Source organism: Curcuma longa, chromosome 3 (assembly GCF_044706935.1).
Source record: "Curcuma longa cultivar G26 ecotype Majalengka, Jawa Barat chromosome 3, ITB_CL_G26_1.1, whole genome shotgun sequence".
In the NCBI taxonomy this organism is placed as follows: Eukaryota; Viridiplantae; Streptophyta; class Magnoliopsida; order Zingiberales; family Zingiberaceae; genus Curcuma; species Curcuma longa.
This window is the reverse complement of record NC_133863.1, coordinates 6,849,942-6,874,586: the sequence shown is the minus strand read 5'-3', so window position 1 is coordinate 6,874,586 and position 24,645 is coordinate 6,849,942. Positions and strand designations below refer to the sequence as shown.

The 24,645-nt window shown below is 40.4% G+C and overlaps 4 protein-coding genes and 1 pseudogene across 4 annotated transcripts; 2 read left to right on the top strand and 3 right to left on the bottom strand.

Moving 5' to 3' along the window:
• The first annotated feature begins 949 nt into the window (after positions 1-949).
• Positions 950-2,332, top strand: LOC141825183 (protein SHORT-ROOT 1-like). Its single transcript, XM_074712567.1, has one exon. It carries the CDS (start codon positions 950-952, stop codon positions 2,261-2,263), a length of 1,314 nt encoding a protein of 437 aa, XP_074568668.1. The 3' UTR covers positions 2,264-2,332.
• A 3,981-nt stretch (positions 2,333-6,313) lies between these two features.
• The window catches only part of LOC141825119 (clathrin heavy chain 2-like), a 36,171-nt pseudogene continuing 17,839 nt past the window's right edge, over positions 6,314-24,645 (bottom strand).
• LOC141825121 (transcription factor GAMYB-like) lies at positions 12,976-16,327 on the top strand. Its single transcript, XM_074712513.1, has 3 exons — positions 12,976-13,341; positions 14,906-15,908; positions 16,006-16,327. Exons 1-3 carry the CDS (start codon positions 12,976-12,978, stop codon positions 16,308-16,310), a joined length of 1,674 nt encoding a protein of 557 aa, XP_074568614.1. The 3' UTR covers positions 16,311-16,327.
• LOC141825123 (NDR1/HIN1-like protein 13) lies at positions 20,080-20,856 on the bottom strand. The gene has a single exon (XM_074712514.1). The coding sequence runs from the start codon at positions 20,854-20,856 to the stop codon at positions 20,080-20,082; it is 777 nt and encodes a 258-aa protein (XP_074568615.1).
• LOC141825120 (interactor of constitutive active ROPs 3-like) lies at positions 21,756-23,680 on the bottom strand. The gene is made up of 2 exons (XM_074712512.1): positions 23,520-23,680; positions 21,756-23,440 (listed from the first exon to the last, which is right to left on the bottom strand). Exons 1-2 carry the CDS (start codon positions 23,643-23,645, stop codon positions 21,875-21,877), a joined length of 1,692 nt encoding a protein of 563 aa, XP_074568613.1. The 5' UTR covers positions 23,646-23,680; the 3' UTR covers positions 21,756-21,874.

Here is a 24,645-nt window from a genome sequence, read left to right as displayed (position 1 = left end):
TCTCAAGTGCCATCCACAATATCTAGATATATAGATTCCTCCACCACTGTCTCTCCCACCCATCCATCCATCCATCCATCCATCCATCCATCCACTCACAAAATTAAGCTAAAACTTACCCTCTATGACTATGGCTATGCTAAACTCCAAGATCTACACATGCATGATGATATATATATTTCATAAGAAAAATGATAGATTATATGAAAATACAGTATGATACACTATATGACATCTGGATCTCACCTCCATATAATATAATGTGTCATGTTGTATTTTTATATTGTATTTTCATATAGTCTATCATTTCTTATTTCATAAATCATTTCAAAGATAAAATATAAAATATAAGTACTTTTCTATGCAGAAGAATATAATGTTATCCAAATAGACAAGTAGAAATTTGCCAACGAGTTAAAAACATCCATGATTCCTCGTCCGAACAAAGTTCTACGAGCTACTCTCCATAATCACTTCAAACATTAATTTTATATATATATATATATATATAAAAGATTATTCCAATGTACGTCATGAGAAACTATATAATTTCATATAGTATCATTATTCTTTTCTCTTGTAGCAGCCAGTGGCCCTTTCTAATGTCATGTTTAACTATCATTAACTGGCGCATTAATTATCCGAAGGAATACTCTGACAGCATGGACAATTGACTAAACTGATCAAATAATTGCGTGTGTGGAATGATGGAAAAGTAGAGAAGTCAAATGATGACTCTCTCTCTCTCTCTCTCTTCTATTATATATACTTCCAATCGAAGATTGGAATAAATACAAGTTATATATATAAATATAAATAAAATTAAGTAATTAACGTCCAATATAATTAGAATATGGACACCAAATGACAAGGATTATTAATTGGTATGGTTACCCTGAAGAAATGCGTCAGCCTCGACGACGACCGATATCGATGCCATTTTTATAACATGGACGGATCAGAAGAAGAAGAAGACGACGACTTCCACTGCTCGAGCTCATCGCACCTCCCTGCTTCCTCCTCCAATCGCCACCTCGACGTCGACGTCGACCTCTCATCCTCGTCGTGGGCGCCGCCGCTTCTGCTCCAGTGCGCCCGCGCCATGACCTCCTGCGACGTTCGCCGCGCCCGCCGACTTATGTGGACCCTCAACGAGCTCGCCTCGCCTTACGGCGACGTTGACCAGAAGCTTGCCGCCTTCTTCCTCCAGGCCCTCTTCGCGCGCGCCACCTCCTCCGGCCCCCTCACCCTCCGCGCCCTCACCGACGCCGCCCACCGCAACCGCTCCTTCGATTCCACCCGCCGCACCGCGCTGCGCTTCCAGGAGCTCAGCCCCTGGTCCTCCTTTGGCCACGTCGCTGCCAACGCAGCCATCCTCGACGCCTTCTCTTCCTCGTCGTCGACGTCGAGCCTCCATATTCTTGACCTCAGCAACACCTTCTGCACGCAGTGGCCGACGCTGCTCGAGGCACTCGCCATGCGGACTTCCGATGCCGATACGCCCCGCGTCTCCATCACCACCGTCGTTGTCTCTGCTTCCTCCGTGCAAGAAGAGGTGATGAGGGAGATCGGGCGGCGGATGGAACGTTTCGCCAGATTGATGGGCGTGCCATTCCGGTTCGATGCTGTTCATCACCCGGCCGGCCGAGACCTCTCCGACCTCGATCTCGACCGGCTCGTCAGTGAGGGCGGAAGCAGTGCCGCGCTTGCGGTCAACTGCGTCAACTCGCTCCGCAGGCCGGCCGCTGGGCACCATCGCGACGCGCTTCTCGCAGCCTTCCGCCGGCTCAATCCGCTGATCGTGACGGTGGTGGAGGAGGAAGCAGAGTTATCAATGCCGAAAGGGGAGGAGGAGAAGGAGGGGGACGCGTTCTTGAAGGTATTCCGCGAGAGTTTGGAGTTCTTCTCGACCTACTTGGAATCACTAGAGGAGAGCTTTCCGCGGACGAGCGAGGAGCGTCTGGCGCTGGAGCGCGAGGCGGCGCGGGCGGTGGTGGACCTGGTGGCGTGTCCGGCGGCGGAGTCTGCGGAGCGGCGGGACACGGGGGCAAGGTGGTCGAGGAGGATGCGGACGGCGGGATTCGAGCCGGTAGAATACAGCGACGATGCGACCGACGACCTGAGGGCGCTTTTAAGGAGGTACAGAGAGGGATGGTCGATGCGAGCAGGCAGCGTCGTCGGCGGTGCCGCCGGGACATTTCTGGCCTGGAGGGAGAAGCCATCGGTGTGGGCGAGCGCGTGGAAACCGGCCATGAGAAACTAATGTAAAAATCGTGTACTGTTTGCCGATCGATCAGTGAGTTTGCAAAAATAAATTAACAATGTCGATCAACTCGACCCAAAATATCATAATCTACTTACTGCTCTTAATATTTCTGTGAATCTTTAAAGAATTTAGTTGGATCTGCGAGATTAGAGTTAGAGGGTAAAATTCCGTGGGGATGGTAGTATTAATTAGTGTAATTAAAGAGAAAAGGAGCGAGCTCTAATGGCTTTCGTGTGTGCGTGTGTGTATATAACTACGTCTACGCGCGTCCTCTTCGCATTTAGTAGAGAAGAGAAGAGAAGAGAAGAGAAGAGAAGAGAAGAGAAGGAGACATTAATTAAGCAGGAAATTAGAAGGGACGAGAAAGAAGAGAGGATGGAGACAAAGGAGTTGGATTGCAAGAAGAGAACAAGAGAGTACTGGGAGAAAGAGCTAGATTGAAGGACCAAGTACAAACGTAGTTTTGGAGCTATATTGCTCTCATTAATTCTGTCCCCTTTATGTTTTTATTCATAGCTAGCTCTATTGTTCTCATCACTTTTTGATGTTTTCCGTTTCTGTTGTTATATCTAGCAAGTAATTTATTGTTTTCTCATCAATATCAATTGCAATTGCAATCATGTATGCATGTGTGCTTCGATCCACACATGCATGTGCATGTGTAGCCGATCGGCAATTATGAAATGTGAATTACAAGCCATATAATTAATATATATTCATAAAATTAAGAAGCAATATTTGGAAAGGAAGCTAACTTAATCATGTCGAAGGTTGTCAGGGGGTTGCACCTCAATAATTCACGAAAGCAACAATATATAAAAAAAATGAAATTTTAAAAAAATGAAATGCATATGGTGGATGGCAAAGAAATTATTATTTATTAGGTAACGAGATGCTATCAGAGTACAGAAAGATGAAAAACATACCCATTGAAATATGCAAGAAGTGATCAGAGAGGTCGCTATCTTGTGAGCTCATGGCGGTGTAGTGGAAGGAAAGAATCTTAGGACAAGCAGTAGTGGTGGAATCTAGCAAAATTAAAGATGATGATGATCTGGTGACCGAGTTGACTAAGACAACTGTGACTGCATCAAACTGCCAAACCTCTCTCTTTTGTCCTTGCTCTCCGATCCTTTTCTTGCGTATCACTTTCGTGGAAGAAGATTTGCAATGTAATGGATCAGCTAGCTATTGCCTTTGCCTTTGCCTTTGGAGCTGACGACGAGAAACACGAGTTTCATGGATATATGGAGCTATACCTTTTGCATGCGCCCCACCTACAGTGGCATATATATGGCTACAGGAAAAGACAGCGAGTGGGTGGAGCACCTTCTTTTAATTTCATCTTGAAATATATTGTATCTGCAATACGCAAGCTAAGGGATAATTATATATATATGATGGATTATTATTCCATCAATTATCACACTCTTAATATAATTAAATATTCACAACTGTAATATATATATTGATACTGTGACTGATCAGAACTGCAGTTTCAGTCTTCCAAGTTACATTATTTGGAGTTTACTATTATTTGTCACGATGATATAGATTGATAATATATATAAATAGTTACATATTCATGGCATTTCATGCATATATTTATGATAAAAAATAAAAAAATCAAAGCAAGTCCATGCATAAGTGGTTCCAATATGATAAACAGGATCCAGATAATAGCTGAAAGAAAATGAAGTGGGGGTAAAGGTCAGGATCATCCAGAAAAATCAGCTTAAATCCAAAAGGTAAAAGACACTTTATGTGCATGGACTTTGAGGCTTACCTTCTCTTTTATGGGAGACACTGATACCGATCTGTCCCCGACATTGTTTCATGGTTATTTGTCTATTTAGGACTCACATGTGGCCAAACACTTATGGCTAAAACTTTACGAGACATGGCATGATCTTATTAACATTAACATGCATGCTCGATCGAGAAGGTCTTTTAGGTTTCTTCTTTTTGCATTGTGTTTGATTCTTGTGCTGGATCGATAGTTCAAATGGTAAGTTGATCTGTACTAAAGAAATGTTGAATTAGTTCTAGTTAAGATATTACTGGCTTTATGGTTGATGATTAGTTGTCTTGGCCATGTGTTTGGTGATTTGTCATGGTCATATATCATATAGATGGATAGGCAACTAAACATAGCGGCTGCATTACAGTGCAATGAACCATTGGATTCAGATATAGACAACCTGGTTGATTCAGTAAGGCAGTGAGGATCTATTAGTTACAGTAACTTAGGAAGATGGAGGAGAGTAAGGTAGGAAAAATAACATGATTTACATGTTCGTAGAACTAATAGCAGTGTCCATGTCCCAGTCCTAGCTTAGATATTGACAGATTTGTCCAAGCATTAGCAGCCTCAATATCAGGAGAATAAAATGGGTAAAGCTCTAGTTTACCATTTGCATCTAATAAAAAAAAATCAAAGGAGAAATGATCCCCCTCACACCACAGTTCATGATGAGACTGCAGATGGTTTGATCAATTTTAATACACACATAAGAGCACAAGTAGCGATAGAATGATAAGACAGTGGATGTGCAGGATGAGCTGAAATTTAGTGTTTGTTTGCCCCAAGGAAGAGAAGCAGGGTAAAGAAGAGGAGTAGGGGAATAAGAAGAATAGGAGTAGGAGGAAGGTCTCTCAAAGGTTTCAAGTCATGAAAGAAACTCGTGGCTCAAGAAGAGCTCGCGATGAAGGTGGTGACTTGAAAGCAAGTGGCGAAGACACTCAAGCTCAGGCTGAGGGTTGCAGAGGGAGTCATGGCTTAGGCAGACCCCATGATGACAGCGAAAGATGCTCACGATAAAGCGGAGTCCTTAAAGAAGACTCGTGACAAAGGCGGAACGCTTACGAGGAGTTTGTGACGAAGAAAGAAGTGCAAAAGCACGTGTCCCCTCATGTATCCAGGTGTTAGCGCTTCCAGCATGCTGGTTAGCAGGCAGAATGAAAACTTTCACCGGTGCCAACCGGAACAGCTCAAGATTTGATCCATGTTCGAACCTTTTGGGAATGGTTTTGACATTATGACATATCTTTGGGAATTTTGTACGTATTTTCATACGAATTACTGGAACATTTAGAACTAACATTTTGTAGGGAATTCACTCTCCGGAAGTGGAACTTCTATTAGCATTATCGCTGAGCTGACTGGACAAAGACGCATAGCTAGAAGAAGTTGGACGTGTCAAACTGTTAGGGTTTGGAGGAGGTATATGCCGCCCGATCGAGAAGGAACCGGAGGTGGTGAAACCTGATCAGGAACTCATCAGACATGTCGTAAAATTTAAGAACGAAGGAAAGGAATATAGAAAAGGGAAAATAGTCTTTACCTTCGAATCGTTTGTTAGAACAGGAGATGAAGCCCCGAATGACAACAACAGAAAGGAAAGTGAAAGAATCGATGCCAAAGATAGAAAATTTCCCATGGCCTCCTATCAAAAAATCTTAGAGGAGCGGAAAGATGTAATCTTGAGGATGAAAAGCATCTCACTGTTTAACATGCGTTGGAATCTCGCACATCGAAACTAAAAGATTCAGTATCGAAACGAAGGATCAGAAGAACACAGATAAAAATGATCTCGAAGAAGAAATTTGTTGGAATGCTTAGAATGGGAATGGGGGATGAGGACGACGAGTTGGAGCCGACTGCTGAAATGCTCTGGCTCGAGGGAGGCTCGTAAGCTTCTGATCCAAACAATTTGGGTTATGGTTGATCAAGCCCGGATCCGCTTATAAACAATAAATAGCTCTTATCGATCCAACAAGCTGACTTATCATAATGGATCGGAAAATTTCAATTTGCCCCTACAATTTTCTGCCTTTTTAAAAGCTCCAGAGTTTCTACGCTCCATTTCTACGTTCATTTTACCCTCTTAATTTTGATTTATTTTTGCAATACCTGGCCTATAAATTCTAACTTGTACATTATCTACAGATTGCAAATTGATGCGTAAATTAACTGGCATCCCGTAAACTTAAGATTGTTGATATTGCGAAAATTAATAATAATAATAATATCTTCCATTTCACAGATTAAATGAAGACAAGGACTCCCTGTTTATTCCTCAAAAATGTTATACAATGAATGAAACCCCATGCAACGCTTGGGTATCACTGGGGCAAAAATCAAGTGACGAAACCAATTAGATTACAATCTGAGTTAAAGAAAACAAAAATAAAACAAGAATGATTGCTGCTAAAAGAAGCTATACAGTGGTACAGAGATGCGAATGTGTTGAGATTGGGCACCACTCTATCTTATCTCAGTCTAGAGAACACAACACCTTCAATTAACTAAGGAATATTAATGGGATCACAACAGGAACAACACGAGGCAGATGAGCCTCAAACAGCTCCGGATCCACTGCATCAAAAAGATACATAAAAAATAATAATAATAACTTTCTTAAATACAAACTGCTCGAGGCCATGTATTTCTCAGTAGCTTCCCATAGGAGGCATGCCGAATGGTGGTATTGGAGGCATTCCCATACCAGGCATCGGTGGACCTGGGAAATGTCCGCCCATGCTTGGTGGTCCTCCCATTCCAGGCATAGGTGGAGCTGGTAAAGCAAGAGGCAGCAACTGCGCGTACATATTCTGGAAAAAAAATGATGGTGTTTATGTTACTTCCGAAAGACGAGGGAATTACAAACCAGGAAACGGAAATGAATATTTGATACCTGCTGAGCAACCAAATCTTTGTCTTCCTTTTCTTTAGCTTTTACTTCATTTTGTGCCTCAATCTTATCTTTTACAAGCTCATCAACTTTGCTTGTGTACTCTCGAATAAACTGCAAATATTCAACATTTTCTATACATATAGCCCAAAAAGACTCCGAAAGCATTGTATGCAAATATGTTAACCGGAATAGGAAAACAAAAAACAAAATCACCTGTAGGAGGTAGGGGAAAGCAAAGTCAATCATATTGTTCATCCAGGCAAGTTCAAGGGCGACATCGGGACGGATCAAATCATAGCAAATGAAGAGACATGAAGCAAAACATTCCTTCTTTCCCTGCGACACATTCCAAAATTCATCAGAGATGGATTAGCTAATAGCTATTATTTGTGTGGTCTACTACTGTCATCGGCTGCTTGAAAAGCCATGCATTATATATTCTCTACAAAAAAAATCAATAGAAAAAGATCCCAATGCATACAAACACATGCATGCTCCTATTACTTACAGTATCCAATCTTACCTGTGTATCCAGTACATATTTATCCATGGCATTGTATATGAAAGGCACAGGAGAGGGAACGATGAAAAGAATGTTAAAATGCTTAATATTAAACTAAATATTACTAAATGTTTATTTTGGAATAACTCACAATTTTGACAACTAATTATTTATATATTAGTAAAAAAAACTTGTGCTTACATTGATTGACCTTCATGTAATTTGATGATACTACATAATACTTGTTCAATGTAATTCAAGTGACATCAGCTTGGTGAGTTGGCAACAGTGATTCAATAAAACAACTTCACTTGCAATTACAATCAAACGATTAATACTGCAACAAAAAAAAACAACTAGCCTAGTAACAAACATACAGAATTAGATATCCTTGTTAGTTCAGTTGCCATATTTTAGAGAAATAAACTCGTCTTCAACCTAACATAAACATTAATTAAAATGTGACACATTTCACAAATGTAGAATGGAGTTCACATGATCAATCATGAGCTTACCTGTTCAATAAAATAAACAAGCAAATCTTCTGAAAGTTCACGGTCACCAGACTGGGAACACGTCTCCATTGCATCTTTATAAAGGTTGTCCTTCTTGGATAGAGCAATTGACTGCTTCCATCTCCCAGCTTTTTTGTAAATATATGCTGCAATCCTCCTCATCTCAAGAAGCTCATGCTTTTCAATCTAGTAGGACAAGACAATAAACAAGAAAAATTAAAAATTGAGTCGCCAAAGTTTAGCAAAAATAGATGTAATTTACCCTCTGTGCAAGGCCTATCTGATCAAAGTTATCATGCAAATCGACTGATTCACGTAATCTATCATAGTCTTCCTCCTCGACATAAATTTCATTTAGTGCTTCATTAACAGCAGTAACATTGTTACTCTGAACCGCAACCATATATGGCTTGATAAGATGCAAGTGGCCTGCCTGAAACATGAGGGTGTTGAATATTCAAAATATTAAGTATAATTATGTTTCTAGAAAACCACATGAACTTTGCTTATTCTTGTCCCCCGAATTAGAATTAAACGAAATTTAAGTGAACAAAAGATATTAATCAGGCAAATTTCTACCTTTCTCATGATATCAACCACGCGAGTGTGGTCCACTCGAAGTGCAAGGACATGTAGAACATCATTTATAAGGTCAGGATGTTCTTGTAGGTAGAAATGCACAGCCTTGTAATAGAGCTCAACATTTGCAACTTTTACAATCACATCTTTGAACTGCATATGATCCCAAGCATCTGGAGAATGGTTCATGATAGTTGTGGCAGCATTGTCAAACTCATCATATTGTATATACAAATAGGTTAGTTCTTTCCAATGTTGCTGCTCGTCGCATGCACGGATGAGCTTGGGAATATTCAAACGGGTTGAGAATAGTTTGATGTGCTCCATCAGTTTCTCTGGCCTGTATCTAGCATACAAGACTCCTAACTCTGTGAAGATGCCCATATGGGCACGTTCTAATCCTAGACCACTTTCCATGAGAGAAATTAACTCATTAAAGCAACCTCTGTTCTGGTAGTAATCACTAACCTCTTCCAAGTCATCCACCTAAAAGAAAAAAATATCAACAGATAACACGAATAACTCCACATAGAAAGTAGGTTCTTATAACTGAACAAATAAAGAAATAATTCATAGAAAAATTTTCAATAAATTACAGAAAGACTACCTGGATAATTATATTCAGGCCGCATATTTGTGCCAAGCGGAACTCCTCAGCATCAACACAAGCAAAACAAACTTCCTTCCATGTCTTTGAGCTATTTGCCTTTCTAGCTGCATCAACAGCACCCTGAAACTGCTTCAGCTTCACAAGAGTGATAGCCAACTTAGCCCAGTTAGAGATGAAGGCAAATATGATCTTAGCAGCTTCATAAAGTGCATCATCAAACAGACGATCTCCAACATTTTGTAAATTAGCAACATTTGGCATAAGAATGAATTCCTCAATTTCACCAAGCCTATCAATCTTAGCATATGCAAATATCAGTTCACCATCCACTTTTGGTTCTCTTACTTTCACCCTCACCATCAACAAGTACTTCACCAAGTCATGGTAAACATTAGCATCTTCAGCAGCTCGAATAACATCATGGAACTGGGTTTCATCATCTGCACGAATGAATGATTCAATTGCATCACTTACTAAGCCTTCCCTCAATTGAGCCTTTGCAACCTGGCTCCATACAGCGTCTTCTTCAACACGGAAAGCAAATTCTACAGCCCGCTCTATGCTTTGGATGTTGTCCAAGAGCACATTGACTGACTGAACATTTAAGTTAAATTTCTTGAAGATGGTAAAGGCTTCCTCATAAAGTTGTGCCTCGACTGCCACCTCACCAACTGCTGGACCATCAAAATTGTCTAATCTATTAATATAATCCATGACTCTTGGTGGATCAGCTTTAATAGCCGTTAAAATAAGAAGATTTTGTAGATTGAAGTTCCCACTGAAGGCAGAATTCTGCAGGACAATCTTCTCAAGTAGTTCAATGAGTTCATGTGGAAGGTCAGCAGTCATGAATGCTTTAACAGCAGCAGAGACTTGTTCAGGGCTCTTGCTCTCAGGCAATGCAGTAGAAACAACTTGATCAATAAGTTGTCTTCTGTATTCATTTTCAGGTTGAAGAACTTTCTCCCAGAGATCTGAATCCATCCTTTCAACCACGTATCTGTTGTGCAGCAGATAACAAATCATTTAAATTAATACAAATTTAAGTAGAAAGCATCAACAAATCTTGAATTAAACAAAATGCAAGACATACCGAGCTTGAAGTTTGAACAAAGAGCTTTTGTTAGTGACATTTATGAGCTCATCATCACATTGACCTCGTCGATAAGCAACAACCGCAAGAGTAGGATCTCTTTTCTCACAATATTTACCAACAACACGTGAATCATAGTATGGGTTAGTTGTCAGAAAATGCTCTGGATTGTTATTGCTGTCTATGATAATCTTTCCAAGAGCATTATGGACATGCACATCCTGGCTCCCTTCACCAACCAAATGTTCCAGAAATTGTGTGAGCAACCGAAGACGATTCCTATTTTAGAGAAATTGGATATGGAAAAAATTACTACTCTGAGGAGATTGTTTCAGAGGAAATACTTAGGTGCAAATGTAGTGGCAGTACCTCTTTTCACATTCAGCGACAAGAGGTTCTACTGGCAAGAGAGAACGGACAGAAAGAATCAGACCCTTGATAAAATCTTCAGGACATTCATCATCTAGAAGCTGCCCAACAACCAAAGGTGCATTTCCTGGATTTACCTATAAAATAATCACACCAAAACATCCAACAGGTTGTATTAAAGTATTTATAACTTCAGAATGTAACATGGTTGGCTCATAAGTAGGTGTAAATTGAATATTACAGTAGATAAAACAAGTATCCAATTAAAAGAAAAAGGAAAACTCACTTTTTGGACATAGCCTTCTATATATCGAAGCATATTGTTTGTGTATAGATAGTGAGTCAAATCAGGAACAAAGCCAAAACGGTCACAGACATTAATCAAGGGTCTTGCATCTGGAAGTTTGACTTCCATCAGGAAATTTTTTGTTTTCTCAGGATCATAAAAGTTGGATTCCCTTGTTACTCGTTCAACTTCCTTCAACTGTCCAGTCTTTGCTGCAGCCTCAATATACTTGAAGTGTATATCAGGATCTTCACTGTTTTATTCCAGTATAAAAATAATAAGATGAACACCTTCTAATATTAGCAAAGAACAAACAAACTAAAATTAGTTTGAACATGCACCTGGAGCTCAAGTAAGATCCCAAGAAGAAGTAAAGACCTTCATAAGACTTAAATTGCTCAAATAGTTTTATGCAAGCATCTACACCTAATTGCTCAGAATATTCTTTGGCAGTCTGCAGAAGAGCAAACTTTTATGAACGGAGAAAAGAAACGTTGACAAAATTAGGATAAGGGAAGATAAACCAAGACCTGCACAATTATCTGAAGGTTTCCTCTCAAATTGACTAATAAAAGGTCTTTCATGCACTCCAGAGCCCACTCTCTGGAGAGTGTACCGAAGAACTCAACAAGTGCCTGAAATGAAGTGATTATGGATTAATATCTAACATATTACCAAAATCTATAGTTGACAGAGCAATCAAATTTACCTGCGGCTCAATGGCATGGGTATTCACAATAACACGTTTTATATCAGGCAATTCTGAGTAATGCTGCAGAATAAACATTAATTGTTTAATAATTGCAATGCAAAGAAATTGCATAGGAATAACTTCAACAGAGTATTATACCTGAAGAGCTCGCACATACAAGCCAGCTTGTTCACAAAGCTGAGCAATTCGAGGCCTATCATAATGGCTGAACATTCCATTGGCTAATATAGCATCTGCAACATTTGGATACGTCACCAAATTGATCTCCAAAACCTGCATCAGAAGACAATGAGGCCAGAAAAGGGCAGAAAATCACAGCAGATAAAGATTGACAACAAACTTTATACTAGAAGGATAAATCATACCTTTGTTTGAAGAAATGCATGCTCCGGTAGATTTGGCTTCAACACATCTAGCAGGAAGGCTGTTGCCTCTCGAATCAAATTTCTCTGAAAAGCAAAAGCAAGAAAATTATAGAGATCATAGAAATTAGAATACAACTTCACAAAAGGATGAAAAATCAAGGAAGCTAAACAATCAAATTGCAGATTGTGCATTTTTGCTAATAAAATAATAATAATAATATAAGCTTGTGCATTTATCATCATCTCCAGTCAACACCAAGCTTAGAGGGAAGTATATGAACCTGGAGAAAGAGATCAGTTATTGTATTGTAATCAACTGTAATTTATTCGGTTTCCTATTTCATTTCCTGCTGGAGTTCCACCTTCCTTTGCTTTTGTCTCTCCAATCCTACTTGCAAAGAGTAAATTTATCCATGAACCACTCAGCTATACTTAATGAAGAAGTTAAAGATACCTCTTTGAACCACTCCTGGAAGTAGAGACCTCAGCATAATAGAAGTCAACTGTCCTCGTTCCCTCACTTGTATGAGGGGTGGGGGCATCTTTAAAAGTCATACCGTTCTAGGATATGAGTTTTGGTTAACCGGATGTGATTCTGTACGTATATATTAGTCATTGATTGCTTTAGCTAAAAAAGGGTAAATTCTTAATTGTTTTACTTAATTAAGTTCATCAAAGTTAATTGGAACTTTGATAGCTGAGACTGCATCAATTCCCATTTTTTTTCCTTGCACATCAAAGTAGATTCTTTTGAGTCTCTGAACACATTACAAGTCAAACCCAATTTCCGCCCACGATTATATTCATTCACTGGGTAAGATTTGTTGCTTCAGCTTTCTATACCCTCCTTACACGGTTTTAGGATACAGTTTCTTTGATTAGTACTCTTCTCCATTTTTTGTCCTTTACCTTTCATTTCATTTATTTACTTTTCTCCTTCTTGGTTCTTTCTGAGCAACTTTTGTGTTTAGGTTAGAAGAAATGAATCAGTTGCAAAATGAGAGCAAGAAAACATTGATTCTTGACAACTGGATTGATTCACCATCTATCGAAGAAGGAAGCAGTCTGGGTTCACAATGTGGCGGAAACCAGATTCTGAAAAAGGGACCTTGGACTTCTGTAGAGGATGCAATTTTGGTTGATTATGTTAAAAGACACGGTGAAGGAAATTGGAATGCTGTTTGGAAGAACACAGGTCTTTTTCGATGTGGCAAAAGCTGTCGTCTACGATGGGTTAATCATCTCAGGCCAAATCTAAAGAAAGGTGCTTTCACACCACAGGAAGAACAGTTGATAATTGAACTCCATGCTAAGATTGGAAACAGATGGGCTCGAATGGCTTCCCTTGTAAGTTGTCAGATTCTTTCTTATATGGCAGGTTTCTTTTCTTTGTGTCATATTTATCTTTTAGTTAATTTTCTTCACTGCTTATGCTTTTACTTTGAAAAGCTTTTTAACTGAATATTCAAAAGTTGCTCATATTGATAGGCACACTGTTTGGTTGTTAGTGTGGAGTTGCCTAGCACTCAAAAGTAGTTGCTCACTAATAAATAATCATTTCTTCTTTTTTTAAGTGCAAGTGCTTTCGTTGTGTGGTATGTTCACAATTCATAAAAATAGGCTGCCTCAATCTACCTTTGTCATTTGATCTGATAATGTTCAGTTATATAAGAAAGAAATTTGATAAATACTGATAACTCGGATAAAGCATTAGAATTGAAAGATCCATCTATGGATCTATTTGATAAAACATTAGATAACATACTCTTGCTTCTAGTAATCTATGGTGATGAATCAATGTTTCATAGTACTTGCCTATTCCTGATGAACCAATGGACAAGAAGCTATCTTCTCTTTTGATTTCTAATTGCCTTTTGTGAAACAGATAATTCCAACCAAATCTTAATATATAAGACCCAGTGTGTTATTCAGGACAGTGGTGAACAAATTTAAAAATTATGAATACATAACCCAGTACATTCTAATAATGCAGAAAAGTAAAGCAACCACAGAAGAAAAAGAAGAAAAAAACATGCAGAAAATTATGAATACTTATGGCCTGAATTTATACCACTTTACTATACTTTGGTTTAATCTGAGCCACTGTTTAATTCCCAATTTCTAGGTAGAAGAGATGGGTCAATGAGGCTATGCACTCATAATTCACAATGAAAAGATTCATACAAAATACACAAATTAGTTATTTCTGCTACTCAATTCTATTAAACTGTTGCATTTATAAGATCTCCATGCATCCATAATTAGCTTTTTCTATCAAGGATTTTACCCAATTATGCAATGTGGATAAATTAAACCATTGACTGTTACAATAGAAGGTACTTGGGAGTTGCAGTTGTTTGATTTTTGTAGCGTTATTCTCATAGCAGATACACTATATATGCTATGTTGTGATTGACGTTGTCATTAAATTGTATAATGTCCAGATAATGTTCATTAATGAAAGATATTTGCTTTATTTTTCTTGAAATTTTGTATTTTCTAATACAGTCATTTACTCAATAAGTTTCTTATTATATTCTATCTAAACACAATTTGGTAAATAGTAAATAAAATACAAGTACCCTCTTATATATCCTGTAGATGTTTCTTACTGGCATGACCTTGGTGGTGATAATTCTTCCAGTGGCACTTATTGGATTGTTAGATTATATCTCTTGAAATGTCATAAGTCCTTTAGAGTTCTTTTCAATAAGGAGATATGATATTGCACTATGGTTCGACTAATATCTACTTGCCTGCTACTTCAGGTGAAATTTCAAACTATATTGTTGTTTTCCATGTTGACGCATTATTTTTTGGATTCCTATTCTTTGTACATTTTGATTTTGCTCAGAAGGTTCTCGTTGACATTGTGCTTTTAAGATTCCCTAGTTCATTTGAATTATTTCAGATGCCCGGGCGAACTGATAATGAGATAAAGAACTATTGGAATACCAGAATAAAAAGATGCCAACGTGCTGGTTTGCCTCTATATCCTCCTAATATATGCTGTCAAGCCTCTGAGGAAAATCAGCAATACATGAATGGCAGTGAATATATGTACAATGACAAGCATCCCAATGATGGCTTTCAAGGAAACATTTTTGAAATTCCTGATATTGATGATATAGTAAGTGACAACTTCTTTGCCAATCACGGGGCTTTATATAACCCACTGTCCTACTCAGATATAGCAGTTAGTAGCATGCTCCATCAGCGGTTTGGATCCCAAAACAATATTTCACCAAGTCCAGCCATGTGTTGCATGAAGCGACTTAGAGACACTGAGAAGCAATGTGCTGGTTTCGCTGGTAACATCTCTGATGAATATTCTAGGTTCGAACAAATTATGGTCGAGCCTTTTGCAAAAAAACAGAGGACTTTCATATTAGGTTATCCTTGTGATCCTGATCTCAGGAGCAAGGGCTTACAAATTTTTGAAAGTGCAGAGCTTGGTAGTCACGCCCTTCTAACTGGCACATTGTCTGCTCCTAGTCCTATTCTTGGGACTTTGGAGTCGGAGCTCCCTTCATTCCAATATACAGAAACTGATGCTGTTTGCTGTCCTCCATGTCCATCTTCTGTCGAAGCAATTGATGCATTTGCTGTATCTCCTCCAGCAGCAGTCTCATTGCAATCTGACTGTTTTTCCCCCAGGAAAAGTGGTCTACTGGAAGCATTGGTACATGAAGCGCACACAATTAACAACACGAAGATAGAACCATCTACTATGAAGATCGATGCAGATGCGGCAGATGTAGCGCAAAGAAGTGTCAGTGAGACAAACTTGGTAGAACTCAGTAATCCACCTATTTCTCTTTTGGGCCACACTGCTGTTTCTGTCTTGGATGCAAGCACCCCTCTGAACAGTGGCGGCTCATTATATGGGTTCGCACATCGTAATCTTCCTTCAAGTATATAATTCATGTTCACATCATTTCATATTCTCGTCCTTGTATCCTTTCTCTTGCATGCCCATCTGATAAATAGCTTATTCCATTGTTTCTGCAGGATCCAAAAGCATGGAGACTCCTCAACTTTTTTCTCGTCCAAATGTCACAGAAAATGGTCCTTCGGTTTCTATAGATTTGTCAAGACCTGATTCTTTACTTGGATCTATTGGGACTGAATATGGTTCGCACAGCACCAATGAGTATTGTGTTCCGCATGATTCCTTATCCACATTATTAGGGTGCAACGGTGGCGGCCAATATGTACCTGCTGTCACATCATCTCCCTCAAGCAGGGAGAAGGACTGGACTCGTTCGTACCCAAGGGCTTGTCATGCCTTTTGCATGTCAAATGCCTTGATTTGAGCAATGTCTAGGTTACTTCCGAGAGACGATACATATTTCTTTTCCATTTTTATTTCACTAGTAGAGCTGTTGTTCTGAATTAAATATTGATCTATAACTACAATCTGCTATTAGACTAAATGACTATTTCTAATCTTGTTCCAGTTTAAAAAGATTATCGATCGCAAATGGAGACTGCATATTATTTGGATCTCTTTTGTAAGCATTTGCTGATTTTTTTTTATTTAGTTTTTGGAATATTTCATGTACTAGATGTGATGGATTAATTATATTTAACATGTACATTTACATCGTTACAGAATTTTAAAACTTGACGTTGTAATTATATTAATACGGACTGATTAATCATTAAGATAAAGCTTCAATTATTAGAACACTTGCAATTAATCGCTTGTATTTTTATATTTATAATAAATATAAATTACAGTAGTAATAATCAAATCGTTTCATTTACATTTATATCATCGAGAGTGGTTCACTGGAAGATAGATTTTCAAGCTAAGTAATACAAAAATGTTATTTAAACTCTTATATATTTTAAACGATTACTGATCAACTCAATTATTATATTTAGAATAATTAGTTTCATGGGTACTATCTAATCATTTCCTGCATATGAGAAAAAAAAACATTTTGTCATGGAAGAACAAAATCATATACTGACAGTTACGTTACGTTCTTAGGCAGAAAATAGAAAAATTCATGTAGCTGGCGTAAATTATATAATTCATTTTGTCCACGAACAACTATAAGACATGTTAATTTGACATAGAGAAATTATTTTATTTTACATAGCTACGTACTCATGTACATGGTCTGCCCTTAAACATATATAACAATTTTATTTCGCAATTTTCTTCCTTTTTTTATGTCAGTTTGATTATAGTTTTGAATGTTTGAATATCGATCAAATTAAATATTAGTTTCTTAAGTGCTTTTGTTGTACTGAATTTACTGGATGTCAACCCACTTAATTACTTGTTTTAATTATAAAGTATTGTGTTCTTAGTAAAATGCTTGTTTTGACAGAATCAAAATATGCGATGGCATGTTCCTATCGACCTTAATTTTTCAGTCAGATCAAGTTTGATAATGAATTGTTGGTGCTTGGCACATTAGTGATTCATAATGAAGAGGTCGTCAGCAACAAAGTCGTCGGTTACATTATATATCTTCCCCCAAGTAGAGGTTCCAAAAATTGGTCGTGATCCTTGGGGATCGTCTGAGACTGAAAATTGTCGTCTTCCTCGATCGAGTATTTCCGGCGGGGCCGGGACTCTTGCTCCTTCTTCGAATGCTTATTGAGTTCATGCAATAGAACACTGTTGAGAATTTCAACCTCCTTACCATTGATCTTATTCTTTAGGCACTTGCTATGGTTGATGATGTATTGAATCCTGTCGAGATCGGGCATCAAGTGCTTGAGGATCGCAATGAGCACGCTAATCTTCCATGCCTTCTTGAGATCGTGTGGCTTCTTGTAAGGAGGCCGAGTAGGGTTGTCGGGCAGCCCTACTACCTCACGCCACCAGCCCTCCTCCATAGTCGGCCACCAAGGCGGCGGGTGACCCTTTGCGACCGGGAACTTGCGTTGTGGCGGCTTGCAGATGGGCATCAAGGCAGACAGGAGCGAGCTCAAAGTCACGTCGCGCAGATCTGTCAATGCGGCGGGGATAGAGAAGCCAACGGCGATCTTCCTCCCCACAAAGTCGCCGGGGCAAGTCGCCATATAGTACTTGGTCATCGCCATGGGGCCGTTGCGGTCGAAGCGGACGATATCCTTCCACCAAGCGCGAAGGTTGGTGGAGCATCCAGTGACGGGCTTGCTGTGGCAGCTGGGAACGAGGCCGAAGACGAATCCCTTGGCGTTGCCCTCTTCCATCAGCTCCAGCGCTTCATTTAAGATCTTCCCATGGATGCGTGCTAACTTCTTGCGTTGTGACGACGACGACGACGGCTGCTGCGCTTGGGAGCGATCGATACGGTTTTGCTGAATTACCTTCTTCTTGTACCGATGAAACTCTTTGAGGCGTTTAAGGCCGGCGATATCGTTCCAAATGCGCAATCTAAGCCCTTTGATTCCCACCCCGATCTCATCGATTGATGATGATTCTCCGTAGTCGCCTGCTAGTTGCGGTAATGAAGGGATGGATAGTCGATCGACGTCGAAGATGCTTGGCGGTGGAGCGCCCAGAAGGCTTTCCACTTCCATCCATGAATCAAAGACAAAAGATTCATCTTTGCATGCAACCCCCGGAAGAGCAATTTTAACTAGATTACTACTTCTCTTTGTCATGATAATTAATGCAACCTTTCAAAAATTAAAAATATTTAATTTAATATAAATATATAGACCAAGTAATATTGTTAAATATTTATTATATGAGAAGAAAAATGCATGCTTGGATGAAGATCAAGAATCAAGATAAAAAAAAATATCTCATTGTCAACAAGACACAAATATAATAGAAAAAAAAAGAAAGAGAGAAATTGACCTTTTTGAATCTTCAATGCTGAAAGCAACTAACTGAGCTCAGAATATATTGAGTAGAAATGGAGATCGGAGATGTTTATATACACACGTACATATATACATGCATGATAGAAGGCTTATTTTATTTGGCAGGAATATATTTGCTCATGATATCAATTGATATGATAAATCTCTTTATGTAAGGAAAGTAACAACTCTAACGGACCTTATCGCCCCCAGTTTTCAAACTATTTTAAAGTATTTTTATTCAATATATTTCTCTTTCTCCCACTATTGCCAAATTATTAGATTAAACTCTTTTTTTCTTGTCTTAGAATATAGCTAGATAGATATATTATTTTTAAAATAAAATAAAATGCCACATAATTATCATTGCTTATTTTTTCCAATATGATAATATATGGAAGGAGACTAAATTTTTCCATCCAATCTTGTCATTATGGAACTTTCCATTTATATATAATCTCTATATATTTTGTTTATTAAAAGAGCATATCTTATCAAATGCACATGATATCTACAACAATATCTATTTGGAATATCGTAGCGAAACTAAATACACAAAACGTATGTTCAAGGAGATTCGAAATATATTATATTATTTTCTTATGCTTCAATTATCCTTGTCCAAAAAAATTATTGTAGTTCAAAATATTTTACCACCTAATTAATTTAAATAATAGCAAATGCATATTATGCATCCTTTTATATATAAAGGAAGATTCGACTTACATTTTTGCACGCTCTAGAGAAGCATGAGTTCAATACAAATTTTAGCAAATCCTTTGTTGTTTTTTTTTTTCCTGATATGATACATTGAATTTAATAATTTTTGAATAAACCATTTGTAATGAATATAGAATTCAAATAACCACACTGGGCCCCAACACAAGCGCTGTAAGCTATTCGGCCCATTGGGTAGGCCGCCCATTTCTACTATGAGCCCATATGTAGGCCCACCTAAAAAGGGGGTGTTTGGTTTTAGGAAGAAAATTGGGGTTGAAAATATGTAAATGTATAGTTGGGGTTGAGAAAAAGTTGAGAAAATGTAAATGTAAATGGAGTGTTTGGTGAATATGAGGTTGAGTTGTATTTTAGATGTCCAAATGTAACTTGCACATTTATATTATTGCCACATAAAAAAAATGAATACGTTTGCCACTTTAAAACATTTAATTTACAAATTGGAAAAATAAAGACATTAAACTACACGAAAACAAAACTCTCTCTTGTATTTTAATAGCAAATCAGAAAGACGATTGCTTGGCGTTTCCGTTAAATCACATTTTTAACTTGGCAAGACTCCGTTACGATGTTGGATTCGGCCGTCAACGTGTCGACCGTCACGTCGCAACGGGCGTTAACGGTCGTAGTCCAGCTCGTAACGGCCCCAAACTTCAGCCGGACCGGAACTTTAATGCTGATCAGCAATGCGACTTCACGCCGTCTCTGCGCCGCTTCCAACTGCTGACGCATTGCCGACGACAAGCGTATGCCCGCCCCCGTCATCGGCACCTGGAACGACGTCAAGTTGCGCCGCCCCTGGAAGAAGGCCGGCCAATCGCCGCGGCAGAGGCTTACTCCCGCGAAGGACACCGTGACGTCGCCGCCGTTGAGGTAGCTAAGGCCGATCTTTTGGTTGGGGTTCTCGGCGCGGACGGTGGCGAGGAAGGTAGGGGAGAGGTAGGAGGAGGAAGAAACGTTGAAGCCGGCGATAGAAAGGGCGGTGATCGAGTAGACGGGTTTTTGGGGGCGGAAGACGAGGCAGAGAACGGCGAGGGCGGCGGCGAGGAGGAGGATGGGGGAGGCAGCCCAGGCGAGGCAGCGGAGGCAGGTGCGGCGACGGCGGGAGGAGGCGCGGCGGGTGTAGACGGCCATGCGTCGGGAGTTTTGCGGCGGGGGAATGCGGAAGATGCGGTCTTTCTGGACTTGGACGAAGTAGTCGCCGGGAGAGGGTGGGAGCTTGGGGATGAAGTTCTGGACGGAGGATTCGGAGGAGCAGGGGGAGCCGGGGGATTCCGGCGACGACGAGAAGTGGTGCTCAGGGAGCATGTCGTCGGCGGCAATGAACCGACTGAACTGGATCAGAGAGGCTGTGAAGGAAGAGGATCAGAAGATCAAGTAGATTAGATATGCTAATTATATTCATGCATGACCGTGGAGACGTGCAAAGGCTTAGTTGGGCTCACGTATTGTATGATCCAAACGTGGATGAGATCATATCTCTAGCTTATAGTTTATTATAGTTTATGCGGAGAATTTGATTTGATTAAATATTTTATGGATCTAATTTGGTATATTTATATATATATAGTCTTTGTATGCAAGGTCCATGATTCACGCCTGTGGTTTAGGGAGAATCTGTGGCAAGGTAGAGGGAGAGAATAGTATGTTTTTTTTTCTTCCCATCGTTTTGATCACTTTTTAATTTATACAAAATCCATCAATGTAATTAAGCAATGGAGGGAGTGAATTCTGTGATCCTCTGATCTGTAGTTCGACAAAAACAAATTAAATGGATTGCAAGTCCCATTCTCAATCCTCTCCCTCGTCTCCTTCCTTATCCCCTCTCAGCCCCACTCCTTTCCCTCTCACCTGCGAGCAAACACAGCCTAAAGTATTCTAGCTAGGTCCTACCTACACCATTACATATGCTTTCCTACCAAATAATACAAGTCCAGATCAAACCCAAGCCAAACTTAAATATATATATTAAACCACATGTTATGAGGTTGATAAAAGATTAAGGGTAATTTAATTTAAGTATATTAAAGATAAGTGTAATCCACATGGTATGAGTAGGCTTAAATCCCTAGAGAATATTCTAAATTGGATTAATTAAGCTGTCCCTTGGGCTAGCTATTTATAAGATTCATAACACTAGTGAATGTAGACATGCACAGAGAATGAGATGGAAAAAAAGATAACTATTTCCATTATAACTCCGTAAATCACAACGCTTATTCACACATACAATCAAACTAGCAATTTTTTTTTCCACCTAAAAGGTCGATCGAAAGCAAAGTTAGGATGAAAATTACAAGATGGACATGCTACAGACTGGGTGCTGCTACTTCTGCTCCTTGTTCCACATCCCTTTGATTCTTCTAAGCACGTAACTCTTTTTCTTCCTGTAAGATTCGTCGACCAAGTCATCGGCTGAAGGCAAGCTCATGAGTTTCCCGGCGCCCGGCTTGTGCTCGGAGTCTGTAAGCATCAGGATTGCAGTTTCAGCTGCTTTCTTCCACTGCTCCGCTTGCAATTTCAGCTTCCTCAATTCCATTTCCATTTCAGATTTCTCCACTTTAGTTGACTCAAGCTCGCCCACCACCCTCGCCGCCATCTCTTTGCTCTTTTCAGCTTCATGGGCTACAAATCCGAGCTCCGTCAGTGCCGCCTTCTCCGCGGTCTTTGCTGAATTCATCTCCGAAATAGCTTCTTCATAGGCTTTCTGCTTCTCTGATTCGTTCACCCGCAGCTCAAGTTTCAGCTGCTCATTCTCCTCGCATACTCTCCCGAGTGCTGCTTCATTATCTGCAAGTTTGATCTTTAAATCTGCAACATCAGCAATTGACTGCGTTAGTTTCATGTCTTGTCGTTCTTTCTCCACTTTTTGAAGCAATTTTTTGTTCAAATCTGAGATTTTTCGAAGCTCCGCTTCCCTGTCAAGAAGATTGGCCTTTAGCAGAGCGGACTCTAATTTTGCATCACCTAGTTTCAACTCTAATTCTTGTTCTCTGAGATTGGAATCAGCAAGCTCTTTATCCATCATTTCATAAGCCCACTGGATCCTCACGGTGCTCTCAATCTGCTCTTCTTGATGCATCACCCAAAAATCTTCTAATGCTGTCATCAACTGGTTTTCTTCATAATCCGAAGAACCAAAACAGAGTGCCTTTGCATTGGCGAGATCAACCAAAGCATGGACATGAGCAGCATACTGCTCTTCCTGCAACTTCCTCACGCTCTCTTCGAGTACTCTGACTCGAAATCTGGACTCCTTGAGCTCTGTGGCGACGATACTGAAGGACTCCATGAGTTTGGATCCGTCGGTGAGGAGGGACTCGATGGTGCTTTGAGCGAGCTCCAGTTGCTTCCTCGTGTCGGCGAGCATGGACTTGGCCTCGGCCTCCGCTCGCTCGCTGCCGACGAGGCTAAGACTGAGGTTCTCGACGGCGAACGACGCCTCCGCGAGGCTTTTCTCTGAGGCTTGGAGCTGTAACCGATCAAGCTGAGTCTTCTCCGCCAATGCGGCTTCGGAACGGAGCACCATCTCGAGCTGCAGCTTGAGTCTTCGGATCTCACTCGTGGCGGCGGCTAACGCAGCGTTGTCGACGCTGTGTTGGTTCTCGATGGCCTCCAGCTCGGACTGCCATGCGCGGTCGCGTTCTTGGGAGATCTTTCTGAGCTCTTGGATCCGGGAGTCCTCGGCCGCGGAGAGCTCCGCCATCTGGGCATGAGAATCATGGAGCTTCGCCGACATGGCCACGAGCTGCTTCTTAGCCTCCTCTGCTTCCTGCTGAGCTCGGCGCCTGGTGGACTCGATGGAGCTGAGTTGATCGCTCTTCTTCTTCAGCTCTTTCTGGAGCTGCGTGATTTGGCATTCCAGTTCCGTGACCTTGCTCGGGCGCCTCTTCTGCAATCACGATAAGAGAATTTAATCCTCGATTCCCAAAAATCATTACTTTATACAAATCTCTTCATTAAAAAACTACCTCGGTGTCCATGGTTTTAGCCGAGCGGCATTCAATCTTGGGACTCGTATCCATTGAAGGTTTTGAAAACGAGGTGGTTGATTCAGATACAACCAACTTGGACACCCGTTTTGATTGCAGTATCATTGTCGAAGTCTTACTTGAAATTTCTGAGGACCCATTTCTGCTTAAGATTTCCAAACAAAGCACATTTGAACGTAAAATTCATACCAAAAAACAAAAAAGGCCAAACAAGAAAGCAGATCTGAAGTAGGAGAAGACTTGGAGAAGAAATAAAAAGACAGGCATGACATGAAGGAAACTGCAGAGCAAATGATCAAGGAGATAATTAGGATAATCACAAACTGAGGGAGAAAATTGGACAAGCAGTCTAAATCTCCTTTCTATTATTCTATATATAAAACACGGACCATGACACTGACAGAAGAGAGAGTGCCACAAGAAGAGTACAAAGAGAGATTCAAACATCACATGGTGAGGACACCGATCCAGTGTCCTTGGTGCACCAAGATAAGGAAGAAACAAAGTGACCATTTTGTTGCATTACAATTCAATACTTCTCTTGGATCCAAAAGGCAATAATTAATCAACTGGAACTGTAACGACCCGGCCCCTTGGGCGGCCCAACTAGCAGCCAATCGGCGGTCCCTGCGGCCCAACCAGCGGCCCCCGGCAAGACCCACGTCGTCGATCGACGACCCTCGGCCGTGCCGTTACTCACTCAGGACTTCCCACCCCTGGCCAGTGGATTTTTGCCTCAGGATTCGAACTCTAGACCTCCAGGATAAGTACTAGAGTTTATGAATCCTGGTAGCCAAGTGAGCGCTTCTCACTTGGCTACCAGGATTCATAAACTCTAGTACTTATCCTGGAGGTCTAGAGTTCGAATCCTGGGGGAGGCAAAATCCACTGGCCAGGGGTGGAAAGTCCTAGTGAGTAACGGCACGGCCGAGGGTCGTCGATTGACGACATAGGGGTCGCCAAGGGGGCCGCTGAGTTGGGCCGCCCAAGGGACCGCCGATTGGGCCGCTAGTTGGGCCGCCCAAGGGGCCGGGTCGTTACAATAAAAAGGCGCCTTTTTATTGTAACGACCCGGCCCCTTGGGCGGCCCAACTAGCGGCCCAAT

What these genes read in the sequence shown, in the direction of transcription:
- LOC141825121 (XM_074712513.1), top strand. Translation starts at nt 12,976, where the DNA reads ATGAATCAGTTGCAAAATGAGAGCAAGAAAACATTGATTCTTGACAAC. An exon ending in GGGCTCGAATGGCTTCCCTT is followed by an intron (nt 13,342 to 14,905) that starts GTAAGTTGTCAG and finishes GAATTATTTCAG; the next exon opens with ATGCCCGGGCGAACTGATAA. An exon ending in ACATCGTAATCTTCCTTCAA is followed by an intron (nt 15,909 to 16,005) that starts GTATATAATTCA and finishes TTGTTTCTGCAG; the next exon opens with GATCCAAAAGCATGGAGACT.
- LOC141825123 (XM_074712514.1), bottom strand. Translation starts at nt 20,856, where the DNA reads ATGCTCCCTGAGCACCACTTCTCGTCGTCGCCGGAATCCCCCGGCTCC.
- LOC141825120 (XM_074712512.1), bottom strand. Translation starts at nt 23,645, where the DNA reads ATGATACTGCAATCAAAACGGGTGTCCAAGTTGGTTGTATCTGAATCA. An exon ending in CTAAAACCATGGACACCGAG is followed by an intron (nt 23,441 to 23,519) that starts GTAGTTTTTTAA and finishes TCGTGATTGCAG; the next exon opens with AAGAGGCGCCCGAGCAAGGT.
- LOC141825183 (XM_074712567.1), top strand. Translation starts at nt 950, where the DNA reads ATGGACGGATCAGAAGAAGAAGAAGACGACGACTTCCACTGCTCGAGC.